The sequence below is a fragment of the Ursus maritimus genome, unplaced genomic scaffold (genome assembly GCF_017311325.1).
Source record: "Ursus maritimus isolate PB19 unplaced genomic scaffold, ASM1731132v1 scaffold_12, whole genome shotgun sequence".
In the NCBI taxonomy this organism is placed as follows: domain Eukaryota; kingdom Metazoa; phylum Chordata; class Mammalia; order Carnivora; family Ursidae; genus Ursus; species Ursus maritimus.
Window position 1 is genome coordinate 46224552 of NW_024423564.1, and position 25301 is coordinate 46249852.

At 39.4% G+C, this 25301-nt stretch overlaps 1 protein-coding gene across 5 annotated transcripts in view; it reads left to right on the forward strand.

The window, feature by feature from the left end:
- The window catches only part of PTGER3 (prostaglandin E receptor 3), a 175771-nt gene that overhangs the window by 66959 nt on the left and 83511 nt on the right, over positions 1-25301 (forward strand). The window contains exons 3-4 of one of the 5 annotated variants that reach the window (XM_040627130.1): positions 8032-8123; positions 8761-9171. The exons of 1 other annotated variant lie outside the window; for it this stretch is intronic. In XM_040627130.1, coding sequence (XP_040483064.1) covers positions 8032-8123; positions 8761-8824 — 156 coding nt within the window. In that variant the 3' untranslated portion in view covers positions 8825-9171. Of the gene's footprint in view, positions 1-8031; positions 8124-8760; positions 9172-10376; positions 14416-25301 lie in introns of those variants that run through there. 3 more of the 5 variants (XM_040627131.1, XR_005834136.1, XM_008690830.2) reach the window with 3 other exon arrangements.

The window sequence follows — 25301 nt, forward strand, 5'->3', positions numbered from 1 at the left end:
AGAATACATTTAAAATTTCTTAGCAGTGGAAAAACGACTGACTATTTGAAAGTATAGTATCTAAAGACTTTATCAGGTGCTGTGGGAGAAACTGTCTCTGCCTCTAGATATCCCCCACAGAAGGCTGCTTAGACTAGCTTATCGGGAAACTCTGGTTTTTCTAATTTAGGTCAGAATTTTGAAGGGAAAACTTGCCCCCCTTACTTTGTACATGGAACAAAGAAAATTTCTGGGTGAGCTATCCCTTCACTGTTGATATTCAAGCTTCTCAGAGCCCCGGGGGGAGGCAGACGGGAGGGCAAGTATGCGAGGCACTGTAATAGCTGTGGCAGAGGTGTGAACAATATCCCGTGACAGCCAGAGCCTAAAGCACCTGTTGCTGTCTGTGGGGTCTGCGTCACTCCTCTCAGCAGCCGATTTTGAACCTACACCCTTTCTTCCTGCAACAGGTTGCCGGCTACCCATCATCCGTTTGTAATTCCAAAAATTGCGTCCAGGTCTTAGGCTTCTTTGAGTGGCTAACAGTCCCGCCTTCCCAGTAGCTGCTCGGCTCTAGCCAATCTTAGGTCTTCTTGTCCACACCCTAAACCTCTTGATGAAAACACGAACCCCTCCTAAATCACTTTTATTTCCCTTCTCTTGAATTCTTAAGGTGTTTACCCTCTGTCTTATTGTGAGGAAAACAGTGTTAACTGTATTTAAGGTATATTCTCTTCAGAAAATATTTTAATGTTTTAAAAATGAGAAAAGATAGAACACCTTCAAAAGACCTGGTTAAAGCAAAGTATTAGAGGCCACCTAGCCTCGTTACAGTGTCATTTCTGTTAGTCAGGGAGGCTGTGAAAACCCCGAAGATGAAGTTCTACCGAGGAGAAGGTTGTAAGACATTGCAGCCATTAGTGTCGTCCCAGCTGCTCGGAATCTCATAGAGAGGGGTCTGTCTCCTTTGTTCCTCTGAGAAAAGAGCAGAAAAAGAAGGAAAGTTTTGAAGAGTAAGAAGGGAGAACTGTTTCTTCTTGGTAGTGTGAAATAGCAGGATGCGGGGTAGACATGGCGAAGACCAGCATGTGTGTAATGATCATACATGATGCACCAGCTGTATGCATTTCCTTAGAATTTTGCTGAAGGGGCTGTATCTATCTTTATTTCTTATACAAAATAATTCAGTACTTGATTTTTTTTAATCAGAGAGCAATATTTTTACAGCCAGGTAAGGAATTAAGAGCCAAAGGTCTAGTTTCCAGTCCTGGTTCTAGGTCTACACTTGAGCAAGTCACTTTACGGAGCTTTAATTTTTTTTCACTTATGAAAGGGAAATAATATCAACCTACTTAGAGACACTCTATGTAAATCATTCATTTTAACATCAAATAGTAATTAAGCTGCATTGTGGAAGCCTCTGGTCTAGTCACTGCAGGGGCATCTATTAAACAGAAGCTGATAAAAATCTCAGTCGTAGTGGGGCTCATTGATTAGTATAATGGGCCAGACAGGCTTGCTTTCTGCTTGGTTGCTTGGTTGCTTGCTCTCCCCTTCCCTTCCCTTCCCTTCCCTCCTCCTTTCTTTCTTGCTTTCTTGCTTTTTTAAACAGTTATTTGCTGAATAGCTATTATATACTATAGGGGTATTTATAAGTAGATCAAATCTGCAAATTAATTATTGGGATTCATGATGGAACAGAAACAAGGAAGCTGAAATTTTGGTGGGACTTTGCTGCAAACCTTCTCTGTGACTATAAGAAGTAATATTAGCTCATATCCTTAGCTGTACATTAGAGAGTTGGACTGTGTGATCTCTTTAGCTTTAAAGTGTGCAGTTTATTCCCACAGGGATGACCACTATGGTGACCAAGAACTCTCTCGGTATCAGGATATGTGTTGCAAATTCCAACAAATAAGATGATGGCAAAAGACATTTTGCCATCATCTTATTTGCTGGACTGTGATTATATGCCATTTTCTGTCATTTTCTTGTTATTTCAATAGATTCCCCGCTATGTTATACCAAGATAGGAATCAAGAAGTGCATAATATATATTATTGTCTGGATCCGGTAAAACTCATTTGATATCAGAAGCCTAGATTTGCATTTCAACATTCTAAAATTATCTCTATTTTCCCCTCTCAAGTAGGTAAAATTCTGTCCCTATTGACTTATGTGTTTTACTTATTACTTTGACCAATGACTCCCTTTTTATATATCATAAAAATAGAAAATTTGGAAAAAAATGAATTTAGTTCATCCCCCATCAGAATAATTTATTCATTCTAGATTAATGAAGTTTTATTATATTTGTATAAGAAGAGAAGGACAATCTTATAAATAATAGATCTTAATATACATTACAAGTGTATCTAGCCCAAATATTACAGTACCAGAGACGACAATAAATACTACAAGTTTCCAGGACACTAGTTTTACTGTCATGGGAGTGGGAGACAGGGAGGCAGTATGGATTGTAGTTAGCATGTATTCTGGAACCTGACTCCCTGCATTTGAATCCGAACTCTGCCCCATGCTGCTGGGTGACCCTGAACAAGTTACTTAACCTCTCTGTGTCTCAGTTTTCTCATTTGTCAAGAGAAGATGATAATAGTGCCAACTTCAAAGAATAAAATTCATTAATATTTGTAAAATGTTTAGAACAGTGCCTGAAAAATGGAAAGTACTTTATAATTTGGGGCTATTATATAGGAGAGAGTTGAACGGAGAGGAAGTAGGAGTAGCAGATGTAGTGCATAGAGAAGCTGGGGGTAAAAAGGCAGGTGAGAAACTGGATCGCACGCACAGGAAGGGGAAAAGGTCAGGCAGTCAAGCACAGGTGTGTCTGTGTCTTTTATTTCTCAGGCTAAGGGAAGTCTATGAATATTTGAAGGTGGATGGAACAAAGCCAGTATACAGAAAGATGGAAGAAGGGAGGGATGGCTGTGAGGGTGGGATGATCTGCAACAAGGACACAGGTAATTAGAGGTGATAGGAGGTAAGCACTTTTCGAACAGTTTTCTGTGTCCCTCAGAAAGCCAGCCAGCCAGGCTTTATAAAATGTTATGGATCTGGCATTAAAATTCTGAGGAAAACAGTGCAGACTCCCATACCCCTCAGCTGTTCAGGATTAGGCAGTGGATGGGGAGATTTAGTGAGCTAATGTGGGGTGAGTGTCTCATCAGAGGACACGCTCATGATATGCTAAAGAGGAACTGCAGCCCTGGAGTTCAGCTGGGTTAGTCTGGAAGGAGCCTCACAGACAGAGGCAGGCTGGCTCCGGGAACACAGGCCAAACCACAGAGGGCCCCACGGCTGCCCACAAGCCGTGGCAGTAGATGAAACAACGAGGCTGTGTTCAGGGGTCTGTGGGGTGGCCACTTACACATCGATGCTTTTAGCACAATTTCCACAGGAAAATAATGTGGCCCAAAGAGGCAAATTCAAATTGAAGATCACGCACAGACACACACACACAGAGTCTTTTCTATCTTAACTGGAATCTTTAAAAGATATGCTGTAATATGGCTTAGAAAACATAAAGTTGCTTTAACCGAAATCTTTGGGCTCTCATATCCAGAGAGGACTAGCGTCGTTAGCAGGTGGGGTATCAGGCATATTTGGTAATTTGGGAAGAACACACAGAGCTATGAGCTTCGCTGAAACAAGAGGAAGAGGACTTGTCTTGAGCAGGAAAATCCTTTTTTTAATTAATTTTTAAATTTTTTGACATTTTCCTGAATTAATTAATTAGCTAATTAATCAATTATGTTCAGTTAGCCAGCAGGAACGGCTTGGGCAGCATAAAGGACACCATCTTCGTGGTGACGAGGGGCAGAATGTGTAAGGGAGGCACATCGGGGGCTGTTCATCCTACACTCTCAGGAAGACCCATACTTGAGTGTGGATGACAACCAGCATATTAAAGGGTAAAGCATTAAAAAAGTTTGGCATTGCCTGATGTCGAGTGCGTTCTATATAGGGTTTTGACCCTTTCTCTCTTCCACCCAAGCTAATTCTTTTTTTTAAATATCCCTTCTCGATATAGATGAAAAGTTTCGTCCCTAGCTAAAGAGATCCTAGGCATCAGTAGCAGGAGTGAAGATTATTTTCAACAGGACATCCTTTCCAGAGTTCTCCAACCTAGGCACAGAGCAGCCTCCTCCATTCCCACCAGCTAAACTTAACTTGCTAAATAGGTGGCTGGTAGTGTATCCCGCACAACTGGAGTCCGACCCAGACCCCCTCAGATACCGTAGAGCGGCTCTGTGTGCCCATTCCCACCTTCTGCTTGTTTCGCTGCTATCTGCTCACACTATGACCTTGAGAGGCTCACACAAGGGCAGAGCCAGAAGGGCCTAGGAGTTTTGTTCCCCCCAAAGGAGCAATGACTGATGGATGTGGGAGTAGAGAAGCCCACACCCCTTGTTTATAAGTGAAACAAACTTTGACATATAATTTATACTCCAGAGTTTCCCAAAGGTTCAGACAGAGGCTGGAATCACTTAAAATTTCACTCCTGCTGGGCTTCTCCTTCTGTGTCCTACTTTCCCACTTCCTTACTCATTTTTGTTTTTTGTTTCTTGGGTTTTTTTTTTTTTTTGGAGCACATTCTTAATAAGTCACTTGCATACAAATCTTTGTCTTAGGTTCTACTCTGGGAGTACTCAGCCTAAGACAGACCTCACTTATTCATTCAGTCGGTCAGTCAGTCATTCAAAATTGTGCACTGAGTGCCTAAGTGCTTTCTTCCCAGTCCTGGGAAGAAGAGCAATATATAGTTAGTTAAAATGTAACAATAGATATGCTCAAGGGAAATGTGGGGGAATATAGAAACTACCCATTTCTAAGCCAAGGAAAACTTTTAATATATGAACATATTATCACACTTGAAAAAGTGACATACATATAGTAGGTTCTTGTGGGTGCTGAAAATTGAATCAGTTCTTATCTCATAATGTTGACCATTAAGGAGAGCCAGTCATTTACTTGGAAATCAACTTATTCACAAACATTTATTGGGCTCCTACTGCAAATTAGAGTTTGAGAAACTGATGGACTAAGTATAATTTGAATAATGCATACAATGTTATAGTAATACAATAAAAAATACTTTCCCAAGAAAATGAAAGGCTGGGTCTTGGAGGATAAGCAGAATGAATTCTGGACAGAGTAGAGAGAGGCATTTTAGAAAGGCAAGAGCAAACTCTGCAGTAATCAGGTGTGAAAAAGCATTGGCAGGTCTCAGAGTGCATAGTTTAGGGACTGAAGCAAGGCCCAAGAAGGAGAGAGGCAGGAGATGAGAGATTAACTTGGAGATACAGGTTGGAGCCACTCAGCTGTGGCTTTGGTACTCCAGGACTTTATCCTGTAGCAATGAGGAACATTCAAAGATATTTAGGATTGCCAAGGTTTGCCTTAGAAATAATATGAGGGGCACCTGGGTGGCTCAATCGGTTAAGTGTGGGACTCGATTTTAGCTTAGGTCATGATCTCGGGGTTTTGGGGTGGAGCCTTGTGTTGGACTCCCACTCACTGTGGAGTCTGCTTGAGATTCTCTCTCTCTCCCTCTGCCTCTGCCCCTTCACCTGCTTGCATGTTCTTGATCTCTGTCTCTCAATTAAAAAAAAAAGAAAAAAGAAAAAAAAAAAAGAAAGAATATGAAAGATGTATTCAAGAGGAGAAAGACTTGGGTCAGAACATTAATTAGTTAAAATTGTTCCTAGGTTAAATCATAAATAATTTCCAATATTCAACCATTGCTGATCCAACAAAAATGTCAGTTTCATATAGTTCAAACTGATTGGCTAGCCAGGAAGAACAGGGGTGAGAAGCCTAACAATAACACAAAGACTGCAGGGAAGGCATAAAATAAAAGAGACACATAGGAGAGAAAATTGGCATGAAATGAACGCTCCACCAGCAGTGGGGCCAGAGTTCGCTGCAGAATATTAGGTGTGACAGTAAAGCAGACTTTCCTGAGAATGATGGAGTGAATCAAGGAGTGTTTGTCAGGAAAATAGGGCCCATTGGAGGAGCGGTTTAGAGGGTGCAATAGGGAACCGTACCATGCTTCCCAACTCTCGGCTCCGTCCCATGTTACCTTGCAGTGCCTCATTTCCTCAGTTCTGTCTTTTTAAAGATTTTACTTTTAAGTAATCTCTACACCCAATTGTGAGGCTCAAATTTACAGCCCTGAGATTAGGAGTCACATGCTCCATTGACTAAGCCGGCCAGGCGCCCCTTCAGTTCCTTCTTTTTCTGCTACTTGACTTTGGACAGACATATGATAACCAGATTCTTACAGTTATATCTGCCCCTCAAGTTAAGCCAACAGATAATGCAACCCCACGTGCTTCGTTAAAGCACGCCTGCAAACAATAAGCTAAGTAGCGTGATGGCAGGAAGAGGAAAACCCAGCGGTGCTCTAGTGCAGCTAACCCAATCTAACCAGATTTTTCCTTACCAGGGGCACGCAGGGCATTCTGAAAGTCTCGGAGAAGAGAAAATCCTGGGTTTTTTTTTCCCCTACTCTGACCTCAACTCTGACCACTCTTCCAGAGCCACAATATTTCTTTTTTTTTAAATTTAAATTCAATTAGCCAACATACAGTACATCATTAGTTTCAGACGTAGTGCTCAATATTTCTATTAAAAGCGCCACTGAACTTCTTCTGTTTGTGCTGAAACAGATATCGGCCAAAGAGTAATTGGTGCTGCAAAGAAGACATGCCATTTCATTGTCCTTCAAATGACACTGCTTTCCTAAAACAGAAATTATCTATTTGCTTAACGCAGGAATTGGAGACCTACACGTCTGTCTGGACAGCTTATATCATTTATGCCACTTGAAATGGGCATGGGCCTGCTGTTGAAAATGATCTTAACTAACGTTTGAGAAAAAAAAAATACTCTCGGTATCCAATAAAAAAGACTGATGAAGGAAAAAGTGACTTTCATTTCTTTCTGCTTTTTCTTGTAACACTTTTTTGTGAGAATTTAATTTCATTTTGCTACTTCTTATAAGAGAATTAGTGAGAAATGTATACAGAAGAAATATTTTTTCCTAGTATTTTTATTGGATCCAATGAATTTAAGCTATTATTTGGAGAATATTGTTCAGGTATGGGCCTCAGACAATTACACAGCATTGTTCATTTGTGCCACAGATACTGACTGTCCATGACCTATGTGCCAGGCACCGTGACAGCTGCCGGAGACAGAGTGGTGGGCAAAACTAGGCATGCTCCCTGAGCTCATGAAACTTGTAGTCTAGAGATAACAACAAATATTAAACAAATAATCACAAAAATAACTTTGTTTCCAAACCACAATGAGCTCCTGAAAAGAAAATAGTAGGTATCATAGTGGGGGACCAGTCCTAGTCAACAGGATATTCTCTGAAGAAGTGATATTCCAAGTTGAGACCTGACGGACAAGTAGGCATCAGCCAGGTGATGAGGGAATTGGAAGAGAACTCTAGGCAGAGGAAGCTTCAAGTGCAAAGGCCCTGAGGCAGGAAGAAGGATGATACTGTTCATGATGTGCATAGATGGCTAGTGTGGCCTGAGCAAACAAAGCCGGAGTGGCAGCAGAGGCTAGATCAAACAGAACCTTTGAGGTCATGTTAAGAATTCTGGTCTTTATCCTAAGAGCAACAGAAAGTCACTGAAAGCTAAAAAGTGGTAGAATTGGATTTACCTACACCAATCATTTAAAGCCAGTAAGTTTTTATTCAGTATTTAACAAGTGCTGTGATAACTGCTCTAGGCATTTAGAAGTCCTATTAGGCGTGGTCTCTACCCTTATGTAATATCTGGTGTGAAATTGTAAGAGGAAATAGAGGGTGGGTCGGAGCTTGGAGGCAGAAATGAGATAGTCCTGGGAAGATAAGATCTAACACATCTTTATTTAGCTGGCTATGGCCAATGCAAGTTGATGTATAGAGTTTTGGTTCTGCTTTTCTTTAAAAATGTTCAAGGAAGAGTCATCTAACAAAAGGAGTCCTCATCAATAATCTGTCCACTGAAACCCTCTGTCTGTTCACAGATCAGGCACCACACAAACAGCTATGCCTCCAGCTCCACCTCCTTACCCCAGCAGTGCTCCTCAACCTTGATGTGGAGTGACCAGTTGGAAAGGTGAGATTTAGAAGCTGTCCAGATTGACAGCATAGCCTTCCCCCATCTCTGTTCTGATCTGCCTTCATGCTACAAGGATGGAATATCTCTAAGAACTTACGTGCAAATTCGGCACACAGGACCAGGTTCCTTCGAGGAGTTGTCTTCACACTTCACTTAGATTTCCTCCAACTAAGATTCTCAGGCTGGCTCCAGGCTGATCTTACGACCAGTCAGTTCTCATGCAGTAAAAGAAGCTGCAAGTCACTGATTTTTCATACAAAGAACAGTGTCCAGGAGTATTTTAAGGCTAAGCTACCCTGTTTTGATTTGACATCAGAACTCAGCGTACTCCTCACACGGTCAGCACACTCTTGCTTGCCCTTTGCCTGGACCTGCTTTGTAGAAAACGGGTACTTCCATGCAGGGACACTCCAGATAGCAGAACATGATGCCGAACATGATGTGTAGTCGGTCGTATTAAATTTCAAGCATTAGCTTCCTGCCTCAAACACCTTATTTCAGTATTTCTGTTACTGACTGTAGGGTTAAAGGGTCGTCTGCATATTACTGCACTGTGTAATCTTTTTTGCTTTAATGAAAGAAGGTGAGACGTTTTCAGTATTTTTTTTCAAACATAGCACCCTTGGCTTTTCAGACAAGTTGAACTCTCCATTGTAATGGACAGTCAGCGTGTTCATTGTACTTCATTCCCTGGGTGAGGCCGGGCACGGTGACTCTGCTAGTCCGTGGAAGGTGTTAAGACGGATGTGGACATTTCAGCAGCTCAATGTCTTTGGCCATTTATTCTCCCATGACTGAAGTAACTGAAAGATAATCACTTCCGTTCCTCAGGGGAAGATCAAAATGTGTTTTTCAATAGAGATACAGTGTGCAACAATGTCTACAGGATACCAATAAGCTGGTTGATTCTGGAACATAGCTTAAAAGTCACGGGGCCAATAAAATTTTTATTCAACTCACCTTTATGGTCTTACATCTTTCCCTTAAATATCTGCATGTAATACACCTATTCTGGGCACTTTTTTTTTTTTTTTTTTTTTTTTTTGCTGTAAACACAGATTTCCTTGGAAAACAAATGAAGGGAAGTGAAGGGAAGCACCCAATCCCCATTTCTTTATTGGGAGGCTCACTCTAATTTCATTTGTAATTTTTTAAAATAAATCCTTTTGTCCTTTCCCTTCATTATGAAAATAAGCCAGGCTCTCTATAGAAACTTTGCAAAAGAAAGAAAATTAGAAAGAAAAGAAGCTTCCTAAATTTTACTTCCACTACTCAAGAAAAACTTGTCATTATTTTAGTAAATTTCTTTTTCATCTTTTTCGCTGGCACTTTCCTTGATTTTGTTTTACATGCTTAGGATAATATTATATGTGCATTATTGTATCTTGTTTTTATCTAATTTAACATAAAATAAACATTCCCCAAACTATTTACAAATTATTTAAAAAGTAATTTTAATATTTGTATAAGACTCTATTAAAAGGATACATTATAGTTTACTAATCATAATTTGTGTTCAAGTTTGGCACCACAGTGAATGGAAATATATTGTTACCTAAAGACAGAAATGCAGTTAAAAAATATTTGTGATTTTTTTATCTTAAGTTTACTTCTTTAAGAAATAAATAATATGTAAATTTTTAATATTCTTCAAAGATGCATATAGTGTGACTGCTTTCCAGGAAACTATAGAGATTGAAAATTTCATTAGCAATGTTGGAAAATTTCTGCTTTGCTTCATCCTAACCAGCACTGTATATTTTTTTTAAACACACACACACACACACACACACACACACACACAAACACACACTTCATTGGTTTGATGGGAGAAAAATTGTATTTCATAGTTATTTCAATTTGCTTTCTTCCTTTTATCTCTCGAGGGTATAGTTATGCAGTGATTGGGGCTTGTTTTTATGGCAAGTTTATTTGACCATTCAATGTGTCTACAACTGATACAGCATCATGATTTGATTATTCTACTGGACTACAAACTTGGAAACCAGAAAAATTACTCATAAGAAAGCATATACTTAGCATAATTAAATAATCCAGAAGCTTTAGTGATCCAAATCCCAGAGTTACTTAAATTGCTTTTATTTACAAAACCATATGTGTAATTACTTCAAACAAGAATGTTTCGATGTCTAAGACATATGTATTTCTCACTTACACCTTCTCCTCACACCATACAAAAAAAGTACCCCTACCCATGCTTATTACATCTTTCTCTCTCTATTCTAACAGATGATGAAAGAACGGAGCTGACTTTTTATTGAAATTCCTGCTTCCCTGAGTTTGTGTATTTCTTCCTACCTGAGAAGGAGAATTTATGTTTGATTTGGATTGTTTCTTCATTTTCATGTTTTTAAAAAATTTAATGTTTTTTCTTGCCAGTAATACCCACTGAAACCAGGTTTATTATAATTTGTGCCTCTGAGTATTAAATTGGCTCCTGGGATTGGGTTTTGAGTACATATCTAAGAAGTTGGGCATGATTTCACAGATAATGAATGACTGGTGAAAAAGTGAGAAAAAAAACCCCATTTTCCAGGAGTTTTCCCCCAACTTCCAACCTTTGCCTGAATCTTAACCAATCTTAACCATAATCATTTTATGGTAGTTTTGATTTTATAATATGAGTTTGAAAAAATTAGTATAAGTTTGCAATAGTGAAAAGTCAACATTTTGAGAGCAAGAATTCAATTAATAGGGCATAAACTTTAATGAGACAGAAGAGGGTGCCAGATGGAGGCAGGAGGGCACCATGACAAAAGATATCTATGCTAAATGTGCGATGAATGTATTGGAGATGTTGTGTCCCTCTAGGCTAAGCTTGGAACTAAACATCTTTATGTCTATATTCTGGTTATGTGTCACTGGGTAACTCCACATTCAACATAAGTGTTATTCGTCTTTGAAGACCGAAAGAAGTGGATGCAGCTAAGGGCTTTCCTGAAGTGTCACAGGAGACAGTACTGAGGCTAAATGATTCACGGTGGTGGTAGAGCAATAAAAAATCCAGGCACAGCCCTCTGATTTACCACTCTCCACTCAGGATTTCTTAAAAATTTCTTCCCTGGTGTCATACAAAAAGGCAAAATTAGTAAGTGACATAGTTATTCAATATCAAGTTTCGTTACTTTTTATGAAATAAAGGAATCTATTGTGTCTGAATTGAAATGAGACATTCTATGAACTTTTAACAAATACTTTTGAGTCATTGGATATCTTTCAGCTCATGTCCTTACCCGTTTGTAAATTCAACCAATCTTTCTTTCTCTTGCCTTTCTTCCCACCCCTGCACCTTCCTCCTTCCTTTTCCTCTCCTCATTCACTTAACTCAACACATATTTATTGAGTGTCCTTCCTTAAGCACTGTACCAAGGGCCATGCTGTCACCTACAAGGATATCTTAGGAAGACATGATAATAGGGTATCAGTAGTTTTGCCATAGGAGCCTGCACTGACTCCATTGTCATCTCTGTCAACTAGATTAAACCAAAATAGTGAGTCATTCCTTTAAATAGTTGAACCAGTTGTGGATTAGCTGTAAACCACAATTATTTTCACTCAAACTTGTATTTTAAATGGCTTTATGTAACTCACACCGCGATGATGCTGCACACAATCCCTTTATTCATATTTAAATTCAATGAATTTTATTGAGCAAGTGGAATTTGCCAACAATCGTAAGAATGCCAATGCTTCTGTTACTGCTATCTGCCCATCATCCATCTACATGGGGGTCTAGTTGTCATATATTTTTTATTTTATTTTTACAAAAGAGAACCAAGGCTACAGAGGGCTTGCCCAATGTCACATGGCTAATATAAGTAGGAATTCAGATCCAGCATAAGTTCGTTGATTCCAGGTTTATTGTTCTTCCTATAGTACAGTGGGGATGTGAGGTCTGTTTCAGTGATATTGCATTTATAAGACAATGTAATGGAGTAATAGAAGCATGGGTTTTAAAATGAAACTTGGATTTAAATCTGGCTGTGCCACTCACTAGCTCCGTGACCTTGAGAAATTTAATTAATTTCATTGAATCTCAATGAATGAATCTATAAACTAAAGATAATAATACTTACCTGTATGTTTATTGTGCTAATGTATGTAAAGTGAGTCTAACATAGTAGATATACTCAATAAGTATTAACTGCAATTAATTCTTCATCCAGACGTATCTCCAGCTATATAATATGAGTTCTCCATTTCAACTATAAACTGGCTTCCTGATTGTGCAGGTTTACATGTCATGGACAGAATCAACTTCAAATCTCTTGATGCTATTCCTGTTTATAATACTTCATGATTATTTTTCCCCATGCAAAACCTACCCATCTCCCACATGTGCAAATTTCACCTTGTCCTTGGGTCTTGAACAAGTAAACTATCTTTTTTCTCTTCTTACCTCTATGCCACTCTGAAGGTACACAGTGCTCATTGCGATAATTATTGTGTTATTCTTCAAATATTTTCATTATGTATGTCTTCTTCCCTTAGCAAAAACTCTATTTCATGGTGGACAGGACCCTTTTCTTATATTTTCTTTATAAGTCTCTTAGCACTAGTGCAGTATTTGATACCAAGGAAGCCAAGGAAGATGCTCCTTATTTGGTAAATTCTCAACAGAGGTAACATTTATATATAATATTAGCAGTTGCCAATTTAAATGAATGTGCTAGAAAGCCCTTCATTTCCATGTTGTTATTCAACTTGGGAGATTTTATGTCAAACGTTCCTGATTTAAAAATGCTAATCCAGACAGAATAATCACCTGCAGGTTTGAAAAATAATGGCTATTTGGTAAAGATATTTCTCACGCAATAAGGAATGATCTTTGTCCAATTAGTTTGAAATCTGATGGAAGATGATATATGTCACTATAAAATATTTCTGATGCTTTCAGTTTTAACCCACAGAAATGTATCCATTCCATACAAAATCCACTCAAAATAATAAGTGCTGTAACATATGTTCTCAAATATTCTGGATCATGATTCATCAACACACTGATTTTTAACAAGTGCTTTCATCTTCATCTTTTAAATTATCTTCCATAAACATGGATTCTCATAATTTATGTAATGAGGTTACATTGAGAATAGAACTAGCTCTCAAAATAAAATAAATTTCTCCCAAAAAGAGGTACATGTGGAGAAATGGGGCTTGATCTACAGTTTTATTCTAATTATAGCGCCTACTGTAAAGCTCTATGAAATACATATGCAAAAAAATCCGTGATATTAATATGCCTTGCAGCTGAGGTGTATAGACCTGGTTCCTGACTACATATAATATATTCTGTGTAATTTTAGACCTGTGACTTTTGTGTTGGAAGAATGAACTCCTGCCTACTCCCACCTCCGTCCTGTTGCAGATTTCATACAGCACCACCGCAAGCCAGTGTGAAACAAACAAACAAACAAACAAACAAAAACAAACACCCAGCTATGCTGCTCCCAGGAGAGGTTGGGCCGGGGTATCGCAAGAAGGAATGGCACATTAAGGAATGGCATACAGGGAATATTATGTTTAGAAGATTAGGCTTCCATGAGAAGCTACATTTATCCAAATTCTCCCAAGGAGGGAGGAGAAAATTAGAGTCATTATCTTTTATATGTAAATGTGTATATAACCTATAAGTTATAAGTGGACTTTGGCCCATGAAGTATATGAAAATTCAGACAGAGTTGAATTATTCCACATTTGCACTGTCTACAAGAATGAGTTTGAAAAATTAAATAAATAATAAAACCCAGGTTATAAAGGAACATATAAACTATTTAAGAAAACATTTTTTTCCAACATCTTCAGTAGTTGGACGCACACTCAAAAGAAACCTATTGTTAAGGTAATTATCCAGGTACCCTAAGGATCTGTATAAGATATACCTTGCTTGATATACTTTTAGTAATTATGAATACTTAAATGTTTAATTGCTATCTTAAAAATATTTGTGCTCATATTTTTCATTAATCCAGGCTTTTACTGAATATTTTGTTAATTCAAAATATCTCTAAGCTAATCCCATGGATAAAAGTGTTTCTCCATTTCATTCTAGGGCTTTATTTTTTTATTATCTGAAGTGCATTTTTATGTAAAAATAATTTGTACAAAATGTATTTTTAAGAGCTTTTATAGTTTGTTTTAACAAAATTCTCAACCATATTGTAAGCTCCTTGTGGGCAGGACCCATGTTTTATGTATCTCTTGTACCTACAGAGCCTAGAAGAGTACTAAGCTCACAGAAATTACTCAATAAAAACTTGACAGAGAGGCTAAGTGGTCAGACTGCAATCTGTGTGAGCAATGCTTAAGACAACTAGGGACGCACACTATGGGTAAGGGTGGAAAATTGTTTCTCTATTTACTTTTCCTCTTTGATATCATGCCATTTAAAAAAAATTAATTCCAGTATAGTGAACATACAGTGTTATATTAGTTTCAGGGGTACAATGTAGTGATTCAGCAATTCTGTACATTACTCGGTGCTCATCGTAAGTGTACTCTAATCCCCTTCACCTGTTTCACCCGTCCCCCCACCTCTCCCTCTGGTAACCACCAGTTTGTTCTCTATAGTTAAGAGTCTGTGTTATGCCATTTTGTCTAGACTTTCAATTTGAGTGGCACAAGGGAGTCTTTTTTATACTTCTTGAAGAAAATAACTATAAATATTTATTGAGTATGGGATGATTACACACCCAGAAAACACAATGCCATTAAAAATACAAGATTAAGCCAACCAGAGACTACTAAGAGAAATGCAGGGATAAAGCAGAGGGATGTAAATTTGTTACAAGCTTGAACAAAGTTTGATTCAGTAACATGTGCTCCAGAAATACTTGCTGATTGCTGCGGTGGTGGCAGTGGGTGTGCTGCTGGTGCTGAGGGAATGTCATACTAAGAGAATAAGCAGGGAACGGGGAAAAGATAATATATTCTTAATAAGACTTTGGAACAAATGAAAACAAACAATTGAGGTAACCTCTTTTCTGTATATCTAGCCATTCTTCAAGTTCTATTAAATCTACAAGTATTTCTTAATTCTGTCTATCTATCTTCACTGCAGTGGTCTAAATCTGGTCTCCATCCTTTCCCATCTGAATTACCCCAGTAAACTTGCATCCTACATCTGGTCTTGGACCCTTCAATTATCCTTCACATCTGCTGCCACTGTGATATTTTGCTATTAAGATGAAAATCTGTTCATGGTATTTTCTTTCTTAACATCCTTAATATTTTCCTATGGCCTTCAGGATAAAGTTAAAAAACTTAGTCTGTAGGGCTTTCTACAATCTAGTCTCCACTGAGCTTCTGGTGTCCCCTTCCACGGCTGCCTTGTTTTCCAGCAAGGCCCACCGCCATCCCATGCCTTTGTGCTTCCCACGTGCTGTTCCTTCTATGCTGGATACTCCCTTCTCTTTTTTATGTGATTAAACCTAACTCATCTCTCATGAGTTTCAGCTCAAGTATCACATCTTTCAAGAAATCTTCATGATAAAACATCCATCTGTGCTGTAATTTGTTGGCTGATTTACCCATTTTCTTTGCATGGCCAAGGCAGGGAATATGTTTCTCATCTCTGTGTCTGTTGTGTGACATAGACTTGGCATTCAACAAGTCCTTGCTGGTGAAAGAAAGAACAGAAAGAAGATGTGCAACAATGAGCTATGAGTTTGAGCAAAAGCAATAATTCAGGATAATTCAAGACCCAAACTGTCCATATGTTACTTAAAGCAGGCAGTTAGCCACACTTTCTGAATAACCATTCAAACCTTGGCTTTCCAGTCACAGAACTAGTTTTATATTTACATTTGGCGTTGGCAGAGATTCTGTGGAGGTTACAGACAAAGCTGAAAAAGAGTGCCACAATCTTATCTCACTTGGCAAAAGTTTAAATGGAATCTTAGAAACTCAAGGAGAAAAAACAAACTGAAATATTGCTCTCCAACCTGATCGAGCATTTCTTCAAAGGCAGACTAGTGTAGTCTTATAGAGGCAGCTGAGGATTTAAAGTTGGACAGTACCAGGTTTGAATCCTGACTGACACTAGGTAATCGTGCGACCTTGAAGATTCTATATTTAATCTTCCTTAGCCTCAGTTTCATTATTTGTAAAACAGAGTAAGTAACACCAATCTTGTAGGGTTGCTGAAAAGATTAGAGATGACATGTGTGAGGCCATTATTCTTAAGACCTCTGCAAGTCCCCAGAAGTAAAAGACAGCCCAAAGAAAGCCATTTACAGGATACCTCAATTTTGAGTAAGCGGCTGGAATTTGGATCTGAGAGAGGAATCATGTGAGTGCAAAAGCAGCGCATAGGCATAATAGGGCCCCCCCAAATTTTGCTATAAGCTCTTTGCAAATGTCCAATTGTACTTTAAAGAGTTAACTAGAATTACCAGCTGCTGAACCAATGGGATTTCCTCTGCAGCTGCCAGCAAGACTATTCCTGCAAAAAATGAGAAGGTGGTTTTGAAATAAAACTCACACATAAGTACTCCTCTCATTAAAGAGGAAATAGCCTGAGCCTAGAGCCCCCATTAATATTCAGAGCAAGATGTGGATTATGGGATAGTAAGGAGCATAAGAGAAGTAGCAGAGTTGCCAGTAAAGGCTACATCATCTGGGCCTATTTCAGTTGGTGTCTGGACTGCATCATGGTACCACAGCCAGTTGGTATTAAGAAAGACTGCCTCCCGGGGCACCTGTTCATGAAAATAAGGAGTGAGGTCCCTATAGGGCAAATAGATTAGGGTTACAGAACCCAGTTGTACTCCTCTTAACTCATCACACAATTACTGCCATGTTGCAAACCCCCCCATTGATATCACATGGGGAAATGATAGGTGCTGTAAGTGAACCCAGAGATTTGGTGTAGCATTTCCCAAACTTAACTAATTATACTGATCATCTGAAGTTTGTTAAACAGAAAATCCAGGTCCTTTCTCTGGAGGTTATGAGTCAGAAAGTCTGGCATGGGACATATGGTTTTGTATTTTTTAAAATAAGCTCCTCTGGATGAGTCTCTTCATTAGACAGGCTTGACAACATTGATATAGTCCAACGGTTCGGTTCTCAAAGTATTATCCTCAGACCAGCAGCAGTAGTATCACCTGGGAATTTATTAGAAATGGAAATTCTTCGGTCCCATTCAGATCTACTGAATTGGAAACTCTGGGGCTGGAACCCAGAGATGTGTTTTAGAAGCCCTCCAGCTTTCTCACACACGTGAAAGTTCGAGAACTACATATATCAAATGTGGCCCAGAGAGTTGGAAGCTGGGGGTGTAGTGGTAGTAGGAAATATGTCTAGTCCAAATTTTTCTAGGACTTGGAAAGTCATGGTTTCAGTTCAGGTGCTGACTGCTGGTAGTGCCTTGATATTACTACCCCCTTTTTCTATTTTCTGAGCAGTAGTTTGTTTTTGTGGATCTCATTTGGTTTCCCAAATGCCGAAAGCCATGTCCCCCTCTCCTTCCTGATAGCAAAGGTACTTCGTTATTTATTTTCTTACTTGAAATCCTTCTGTTGCTTAGCTCCCACCTTAAAGACATTGGTTGAATGCCCAGTTGACTCTATTTATGATTGATGCTCGTAGTTCTATCAAAATGTTTTTCACTATTAGTATGTACCCACCGAGCTACTACAATATTTTTAAAGGAAAAAGTATAAGACGAAGACAAACTGTCTTGCTCTCCTTCTAAGTCTCACTATTTTTCATCCTTTGGAAGGCCGATGCAATGCTTAGAGATATTGTCCATTTTAAAAATAGCCATCATTTTGAAGGATAACTCCTGAGATCACTGCTAACATGGAAATATTCTCATTTAATATACAGAAGCAGGAATAAAAAAAAAGAGAGAGAGAGAATCACTAACGAGCCAGTGAGACTATTTGCTGGCAGAGCAGTGAATGAGATGTATTAGTTTGCTAGGCTTCCATATCAAAGAGCCACTGACTAGGGGGCTTAAACAACAGACATTTATTTCTTGTAGTTTTGGAGACTGGAAGTTCAACATCAAGGAGTTGGTAGGGTTACTTCCTTCCATGAGCTTCAGGGAGAATCTGTTCCATGCTACTCTCTTAGTTTCTGGTGGTTTGCTAACGATCTTTGGCATTCTCTGGCTTGTAGACATATCACCCCACATAGTGTTCCCCTTATGTGCGTGTCTTATGTCCTATTTTCTTCTTTTTGTAAGAACACCAGTCACAGTGGTCCAGTCTATTGCAGTATGACATCATGTTAACTAATTGGGTCTGTAGTGGCCCTATTTTCAAATAAGGTCACATTCTGAGATACTGGGGGTTAGGACTTCAACATACAAATTTGATTAGAGGTGAAGGAGACAATTCAACCCCTAACAGATGTGTTGGTTGATTTAGGGAGAAAGCCACATGTAAACTCCAAAATTATAAGACCTTAAATGGTGTTGCTTCTGGATTTAATGGGTTTAGGGATTGAATAAAAATCTCAATGATGCATGCCAACCCTGGCTCCAATTAGGAAAGATAATTCAAAAGTGAGCATATTTCTGACACTGACATATCTGGAAGTTCTTCCAGTAAATAAACAATACAAAGCTCATAAACAAGTGTTAAGAAAGATATTTGTGTTGTTTGTATAGGATTATAAATGATCAAATTAGACTAAAGTCAAATTGCTCTATTTATGTTGGAAAGAATGGGAGATTGTAGGAGTTCCTGTACTTAAGTTATCAACTCAGGTTGATTTCACTTCTTTGAACAGTCAGATGTCTTCCCTGGTAGTTTCCAAATAAAAGCAATAAACTCACCTAGAGGTTGAAGTTTTAAGGCAAGCTAGTTGCTACCCATTTAAAAGAGGGTAATTAAGGGGGACCTGGGTGGCTCAGTCGATTGAGCGTTCAACTCTTGATTTCGGCTCAGGTTGTGATCTCGGGGTCATGAAATCTGTGTGGTGTCAGGTTCCACTCAGAGTGGAGTCTGCTTGAGAGTCTCTCTCTGCCTCTGCCCTTCCCCCTGCTTGCACATGTGTGCTCTCTCTCTCTCTCTCAAAATAAATAAATAAAATCTCTAAAGAAAAAATAAAAAGAAAAAGGAGGACAATTAAGGATGTACGAAGTCATTTGAAGGAAGCATTTGAATGGGCATATGATGCTATGAGTGAGCACTGAGGGCCACAGTAGTCTAGCTGATGCCTCCTTGAGCTAGATTTGCATATTTGGAGGTTTTTAATTACAATTTTGTGCGTGTACATAGACTAGCCTTCAAAAGAGCATAACAGGCAATTGTACCCTCTTTGATCTGCTAATTAAAGTCTCATCTTGGACTGAGGGTCAACTGCCTCTCCTAGTCTTTTTAATGTCAAGGTCCAACATGTTGACACCAATTAATGATGGAACTTTAGAGGCCTCTAAAAGGCTATCCATGATCACATTGAACATTGTTTGGCCTTTGTTTCTGATGCACATATTGTTAATCTGATCCTGACTTAAAGGTTTTGGCAATAAAATTCCATTGGCTGTTCTTTTTTATTCCATCACTATATTTACATACCGTACCCCCCGTACTTTTTAAAAAGCAAAATAGTGGTTCACAAGGCATGTACTTATGTTCCAAGGAAGTGATGCAATTGCTTTTGGCAAAATAATGAAACTTTCAGCATAGTTCTAAAGTTCTCTTTGTATCAACACTTCTGGCTGTTTTCAGTTAGAGTGGAGATTTTGCCAACAACTGGCCGTTACTAATCTGGTTCACAGCTGAATAAATCATTTTCTTGAAACGGTTCCCCATCAAAACCTAATTATAAATGCTTATAATTACCCAGGGTATCTGTCTATATGCTAATGGTTGTAGGAAATAGAGGAACAGCATTGATATGACCCATTTGACAACACCCACCACACACTTAATAATCTCACCTTTCACATTTCAGACTAAACTATAAAAGAAACGAGCCTTCTTTAAGGTGGAGATAACGGTCCAAACCTGTAGACGTTCTCCTCTCAGGCGAGGATGGAAACAGAAACTGGTGGTGGCATAAACAGGAAAAGTTTAGTTAAGACCACTCTTAGCTTGGGCATTGGGAAATTCCTCTGTCTCTTAGGTTTACATTAGATATCTGGTTATTTGACTGAAAAATAAATGTATAATTGTGTGTAGAAAGGAGATCAGTGGCCCTAAAATATGTTTCTGTAACAATTCCAGTGATGAATGCACGATAAAATCAACAGAACTTAAAGTCTTTCGAGCACGAGGTTCTGCTTTGTGAACCAATGACCAATTTCTCATGATGCATTTTTTAAAGATTTTATTTATTTGAGAGAGAGTGTGAGACAGAGAGAGAGTGTGTGTGTGTGAGAGACAGAGAGAGAGAGAGAGAGAGCACGAGTGGGGAAAGGGACAGAGGGAGAGGAGAAGTAGGCTCCCCACTGAGCAGGGAGCCCGACACAGGGCTTGATCCCAGGACCCTGAGATCATGACTTAAGCCAAAGGCAGTTGCTTAGCTGACTGAGCCACCCAGGTGCCCCAATTTCTCATACTACTGGAAGAGTTACAAGAAGTTTTTATATCTCTGTCACTACCGGGGAAAGAGGAAAAGGACAGGATAACTACAAGTGCTTCCAATCTCTGCTGATAGAACAATATCAGATCATTCAGAGAAGGAAATGCCTCCACCCCATTTTAGAATTGTTCTCAATAAAGATTTTTCTTCCTTTTCCTTCCTCCCTTCTTCCCTCTGCCTGTCTTCCTTCCTTTCCTCCCTTCCCTCCTTCCGCCCCTCCTCCTTCCTTCTTTCCTCCCTTCTTTCTTTCTTCAAATATTTATTAAATTATTGAGATCCACTTGATGGTGTTACTTGGGAATAGGAGTTAGAGAATGATGTGAATCTATATAATGCAAAGGGAAAGGAAAAGAAACATTTTTAAAATTTGTAATATACAAGTGCTTTATTCACTATCCCATACAACACTCACCACCATCCCACGAGGTTGTTACTGTAAACTTCTTATTTTAGAGGGGAGAAACTTGAGGCCCATCTCTAGAGTAGGGCTTGATTAACTTACTTCCCCAAAGTCTGTAACTTTAGATGATGGAATTCCTATTCAAACCCAGGCTTGCTTGCCTACAGATTTTGTGTTTTCACTGTAACCTTCAAGATGTTCCACTTCCCATCTATGTGAACTTGGTAAATGACTTAAAAGCTTAAAGCTACAGTTCATCGTCTGCACCAAAGATCTTAACACCGTTTTGCAGGATCGCTGTAGGGCTTGATATGAAGACAGTACAGAAGGTGCCTGTACATTTTTAAGAGTCATGCAGACACCCCGCTCTAGCACCCCCTGTTCTGAGCCCAGGGAACACCCTGCCGAACTATCATGGTACTTACACCACCCCTCCAACTCTGGACAGATCCATAAAAGTCTTCTCTGAAGACTAACCAGAAGACCTGTCCAGCTTAGCCGACCTGACCAGCTAGAGGCGCCCTCTCTGTTGTCCTGGGTTCCGGTGAAAGTGGTACCCCCTTGCCCTTCTCCATCTAAGGCTCAAAATACTACATTAGAGCTTTAGTCTTCTAAATCAATTCTTACGAAAACACAGCTATTTTAATGAATGATTTCATAAGAGCACTTTGTGATAGCGGAGTGGGAGGAGGGGGCAGAGAGCATCAGGTACACAGAAAGGGACAGAGAGGTGTGCTCGTGACTCGGGAGAAGCTTGCAGGGAGAGAAGGGGAAGTGAGAGCATACGTGGCGGCTCCCCCGCCCCTCATTTCTGCAGATTCTTGATTCAGTCCTTCCTACATGGATATATCCTTCTAGATTTTTAGTCTATTTGCTGCTACCCTTCTCAAAAATGCCCATTGTCATTGAACATCATCTAGGATTTGGTGTCCCGCTAGGCACTTGACAAATTGTCCTAGCACACTTACGCTATTGTCTCCTTTTTACCGCTGAGAAAAAGAGGGACCAGAGAGCAGGCAAAATGCAAAAAACGATGAAAAACAGGTCCATTTGAATGCAGACCGCCCTATTTTCTGCCGACTCTACTGTCATACTTCCCTAATTTGGAAATTCGTCTTTTCCTTCACCTAAAGAATGTGAAGGAAGCTTTACAAGGCAAGAAAACAGCATTATACATTAGCAGCAGCAGCGACAACAATAAAATCCCAAATCTTCGTTTCTTAAAACAACAAAGGTTCTTCACTTAGCTCGCCCGTTTGAGCGTTCGGCGTGCAGACCGGGCTGCGGGTCATCCTCATGCGAGGCTCGGCTAAGCGAGGCTTCCAGCATCCTGGAGCCCGCGGCCGCGGAGCGGAGAGCGGGAGAGCGCGGAGCGGCACCCGCATACTTCTAGAGCAAGTAGCAGGCCGTGCGGTGGAAGAGGGTGAGGACGATAATCCTACCACGAGCCGAGAAAAAGGAGAAGTGGAAGTACTAGTGAGCAGCGCTAATACATACCCCAGAATCTCAACAGGAAGGATAGAATAAAAATGAAGAAACTAGCCGCAGAAGTACTGAGCTTAGAAAGCAAGGTCCTTTTCGGCTCATTTTTTGACTCCAAGCCCTGCTTATTTTAAGTCTTTTTCATGTGTTGACTTACTTGCGCGGTGGGAGGTATTCAGCGACTGCAGCCATTTTAAATATGGGGAGATACAGGCTTATTTTTAGCAAAGCTGAAAAAACAGGTTGGTCATGGAAATTACCCAGTGTAGATTTAACAGCATATGGTTCACAATTGCTAGAAATTGTTGCTTTAGTAAGTGGAAAATTTTTCATATGCAGGGTGTTAACACAGCACATCTCTGGAAAAAATGGAAGAGCGTTTTGGTATTTTGCGGAGAACAGATGTATTTGGAGTGCTTGTAGAATTTGGTGCCCTTTTCAGATGAAATGAAGTTATGGATTTGTGAACTGAAAATCTGTATACTCTCCAGGTTATTAATTATGTCCAGCACCTTCTTTTTAAAATTTTTATTTATTCATTTGTTTCAGAGAAAGAGAAACATGAGCTGGGGGGTGGGTGGTCTGAGAGGGAGGGAAAGGGAGAATCTTCAGCACACTCTGGCCCCGCACAGGACCTGATGTCACGACCCTGAGATCATGACCTGAGCAGAAACCAAGAGTCCCACGCTCGATGGACTGAACCACCCAGGCTCCCCTATTAAGGCACATTCTAATTAAAAATCATTAGACTGGCAGAAGTTTCTACTTTCAGGATTCTGTAAAACCTACATTGATCTTGAATTAATAAAGCTAGGAAGTGTGATGCATGTAAAGGTCTTTAAGGAAGGCAGACTTCATATCCCCATCCTGAAGTTATATCCTGTAAGAGCCTTAGTTATTTTCCAAATTTTTAAGGTTATTTCTCATCTGTTAATGGGGGGCATATTAATAAGTACATGTGACAAGTGCTACCATAAAATATATCTCTATCTCCAAAATATATCTTGATACTATTCACTCTTCTTCATCTCAAATACTCCAAATTCATGCAAAACTTGTCTCTTAGCTAGCCACCATTGATAGCCTCCTAATGATTTTTCTTCTTTCTCCCGCCCATTCATTACTCAGTAGACAAAGGGATCTTTCTCACCCGAGGACTTTTACACATGCTGTCCCACTTTTTTCCCATTTCTGCATTTTTGCTCTGTTTCTTTCTTTGGTTAATGGCTTAACTTCTTTCTTAAAGCAGCCTTTCGTAAACTTCCTACCTCTAGCTGCTTCCTCTTATTATTTGCTACCTTAGCTCCTTTGTTTCCTTCACAGTGTCTATCCTAATTTATAATTGTGTTTTCTTCTTTGTTTACTTCTTTCTTTGTTTTCCATACTTGAATATGAGTTTTACAAGAGCAGAGACTGGCTTGATCTTGTCCATCCTTGTCTTTACGAAACACAGAGCCTGGCAGGTGCCAAAGAAATGAGCGAAGGTGTGATGCGCGAAGGGATTGTTGTGAAGAGGAAGTGAGATAATGCAGCGTGTCTGTAAGCACCTACGTGGCGCTCAGTAAACATCCGTATTCTGTCCCTTTTCTTTACCAGGGCTGCCCCATCAATCTACACCTCTTCTCTACATCTCCCTGCTTGAGGTACACTGGTGTGATTCCCTAGCACATAGAAGTGTCCTAGAAATTTAAGCTAAAAGGTAAAAAATAGTGAAATAGAGGGAACAGAAGAGGTTGCTCTTGGCTTTGGTACATCTGTGCTTTTGTGGTTATATGCTGACACCCTCACATGACCTTTCCTGTGCTGAATTTGGAGGTTTGTAATCAGCTAAACACATTTATTTCTCACTATCTTTCCCTCTAGGTCATGCGGGGCCTCTGAATTTGTCTTGAGCAGTGGTATTGCAAAATTATTTGACTATTTTATTGTGATTTTTTCTTATTATTTAAAAAATGAGTGGAAAATGAAAATATAAATATGCATACACTAGTGAAGAAAAGGTCAGGGTGAGAATACGATTAAGGCAAAGGTGAAAACAATCAAGCATGTAATGGATGGTTAACGTTTAGTTGTTTTGGACACATTGAAATTACATTGATTAATAGTGTCTTTACAAAAGAAAAGAATAAATTTAAAGAACAGCATGAAGTGCTAGACTTTATTATCAAGTATTATGCCTGAAAGGTGAGGGATAATTATGAAATTTATATCAGTTCCTCTCTGTGGAACCGAATTCCCCTCTAAAATCCATCTCTTGCGTATTTGACCTTCTTATGTATTTTTAGTCTGATTTTGTCTGAAAGTAGCAGATTGCTCAGGGAGCATCCTCCTTTTCTCCTCCGGAAGATGGACAGACCTACTCCCTGAGTTTACTTGTAAGAACTTATGACGCAGTGAGGTGAAGAAACTAGTCCCACAAGCCTGCCTCAGTGCTTCCTCCCCAGTTGCCTGAATACTTTTAGAGGCTAGGTCTGCAGGCAAAGAGACCAGTATTTATTTGAAAGTAACCTTTCATAGTTTGGGACTACTCTTCATTTATACATGGTGTCTGTTTTGGGATGGGAAATATTTACCAGTGGACAGCCAACAGTTCTAGATGCAGAAGAAGAAACACCCTTACGGCATCTTTTGCATTGATTTCTTCTTGGTTAATTAATCCCTCCATTGGCTACAGGGTGTTTACTTCAGTCTGTTTTTGTTGTTGTTGTTGTTTGTTTTTTTAGAAGACTTAAGAT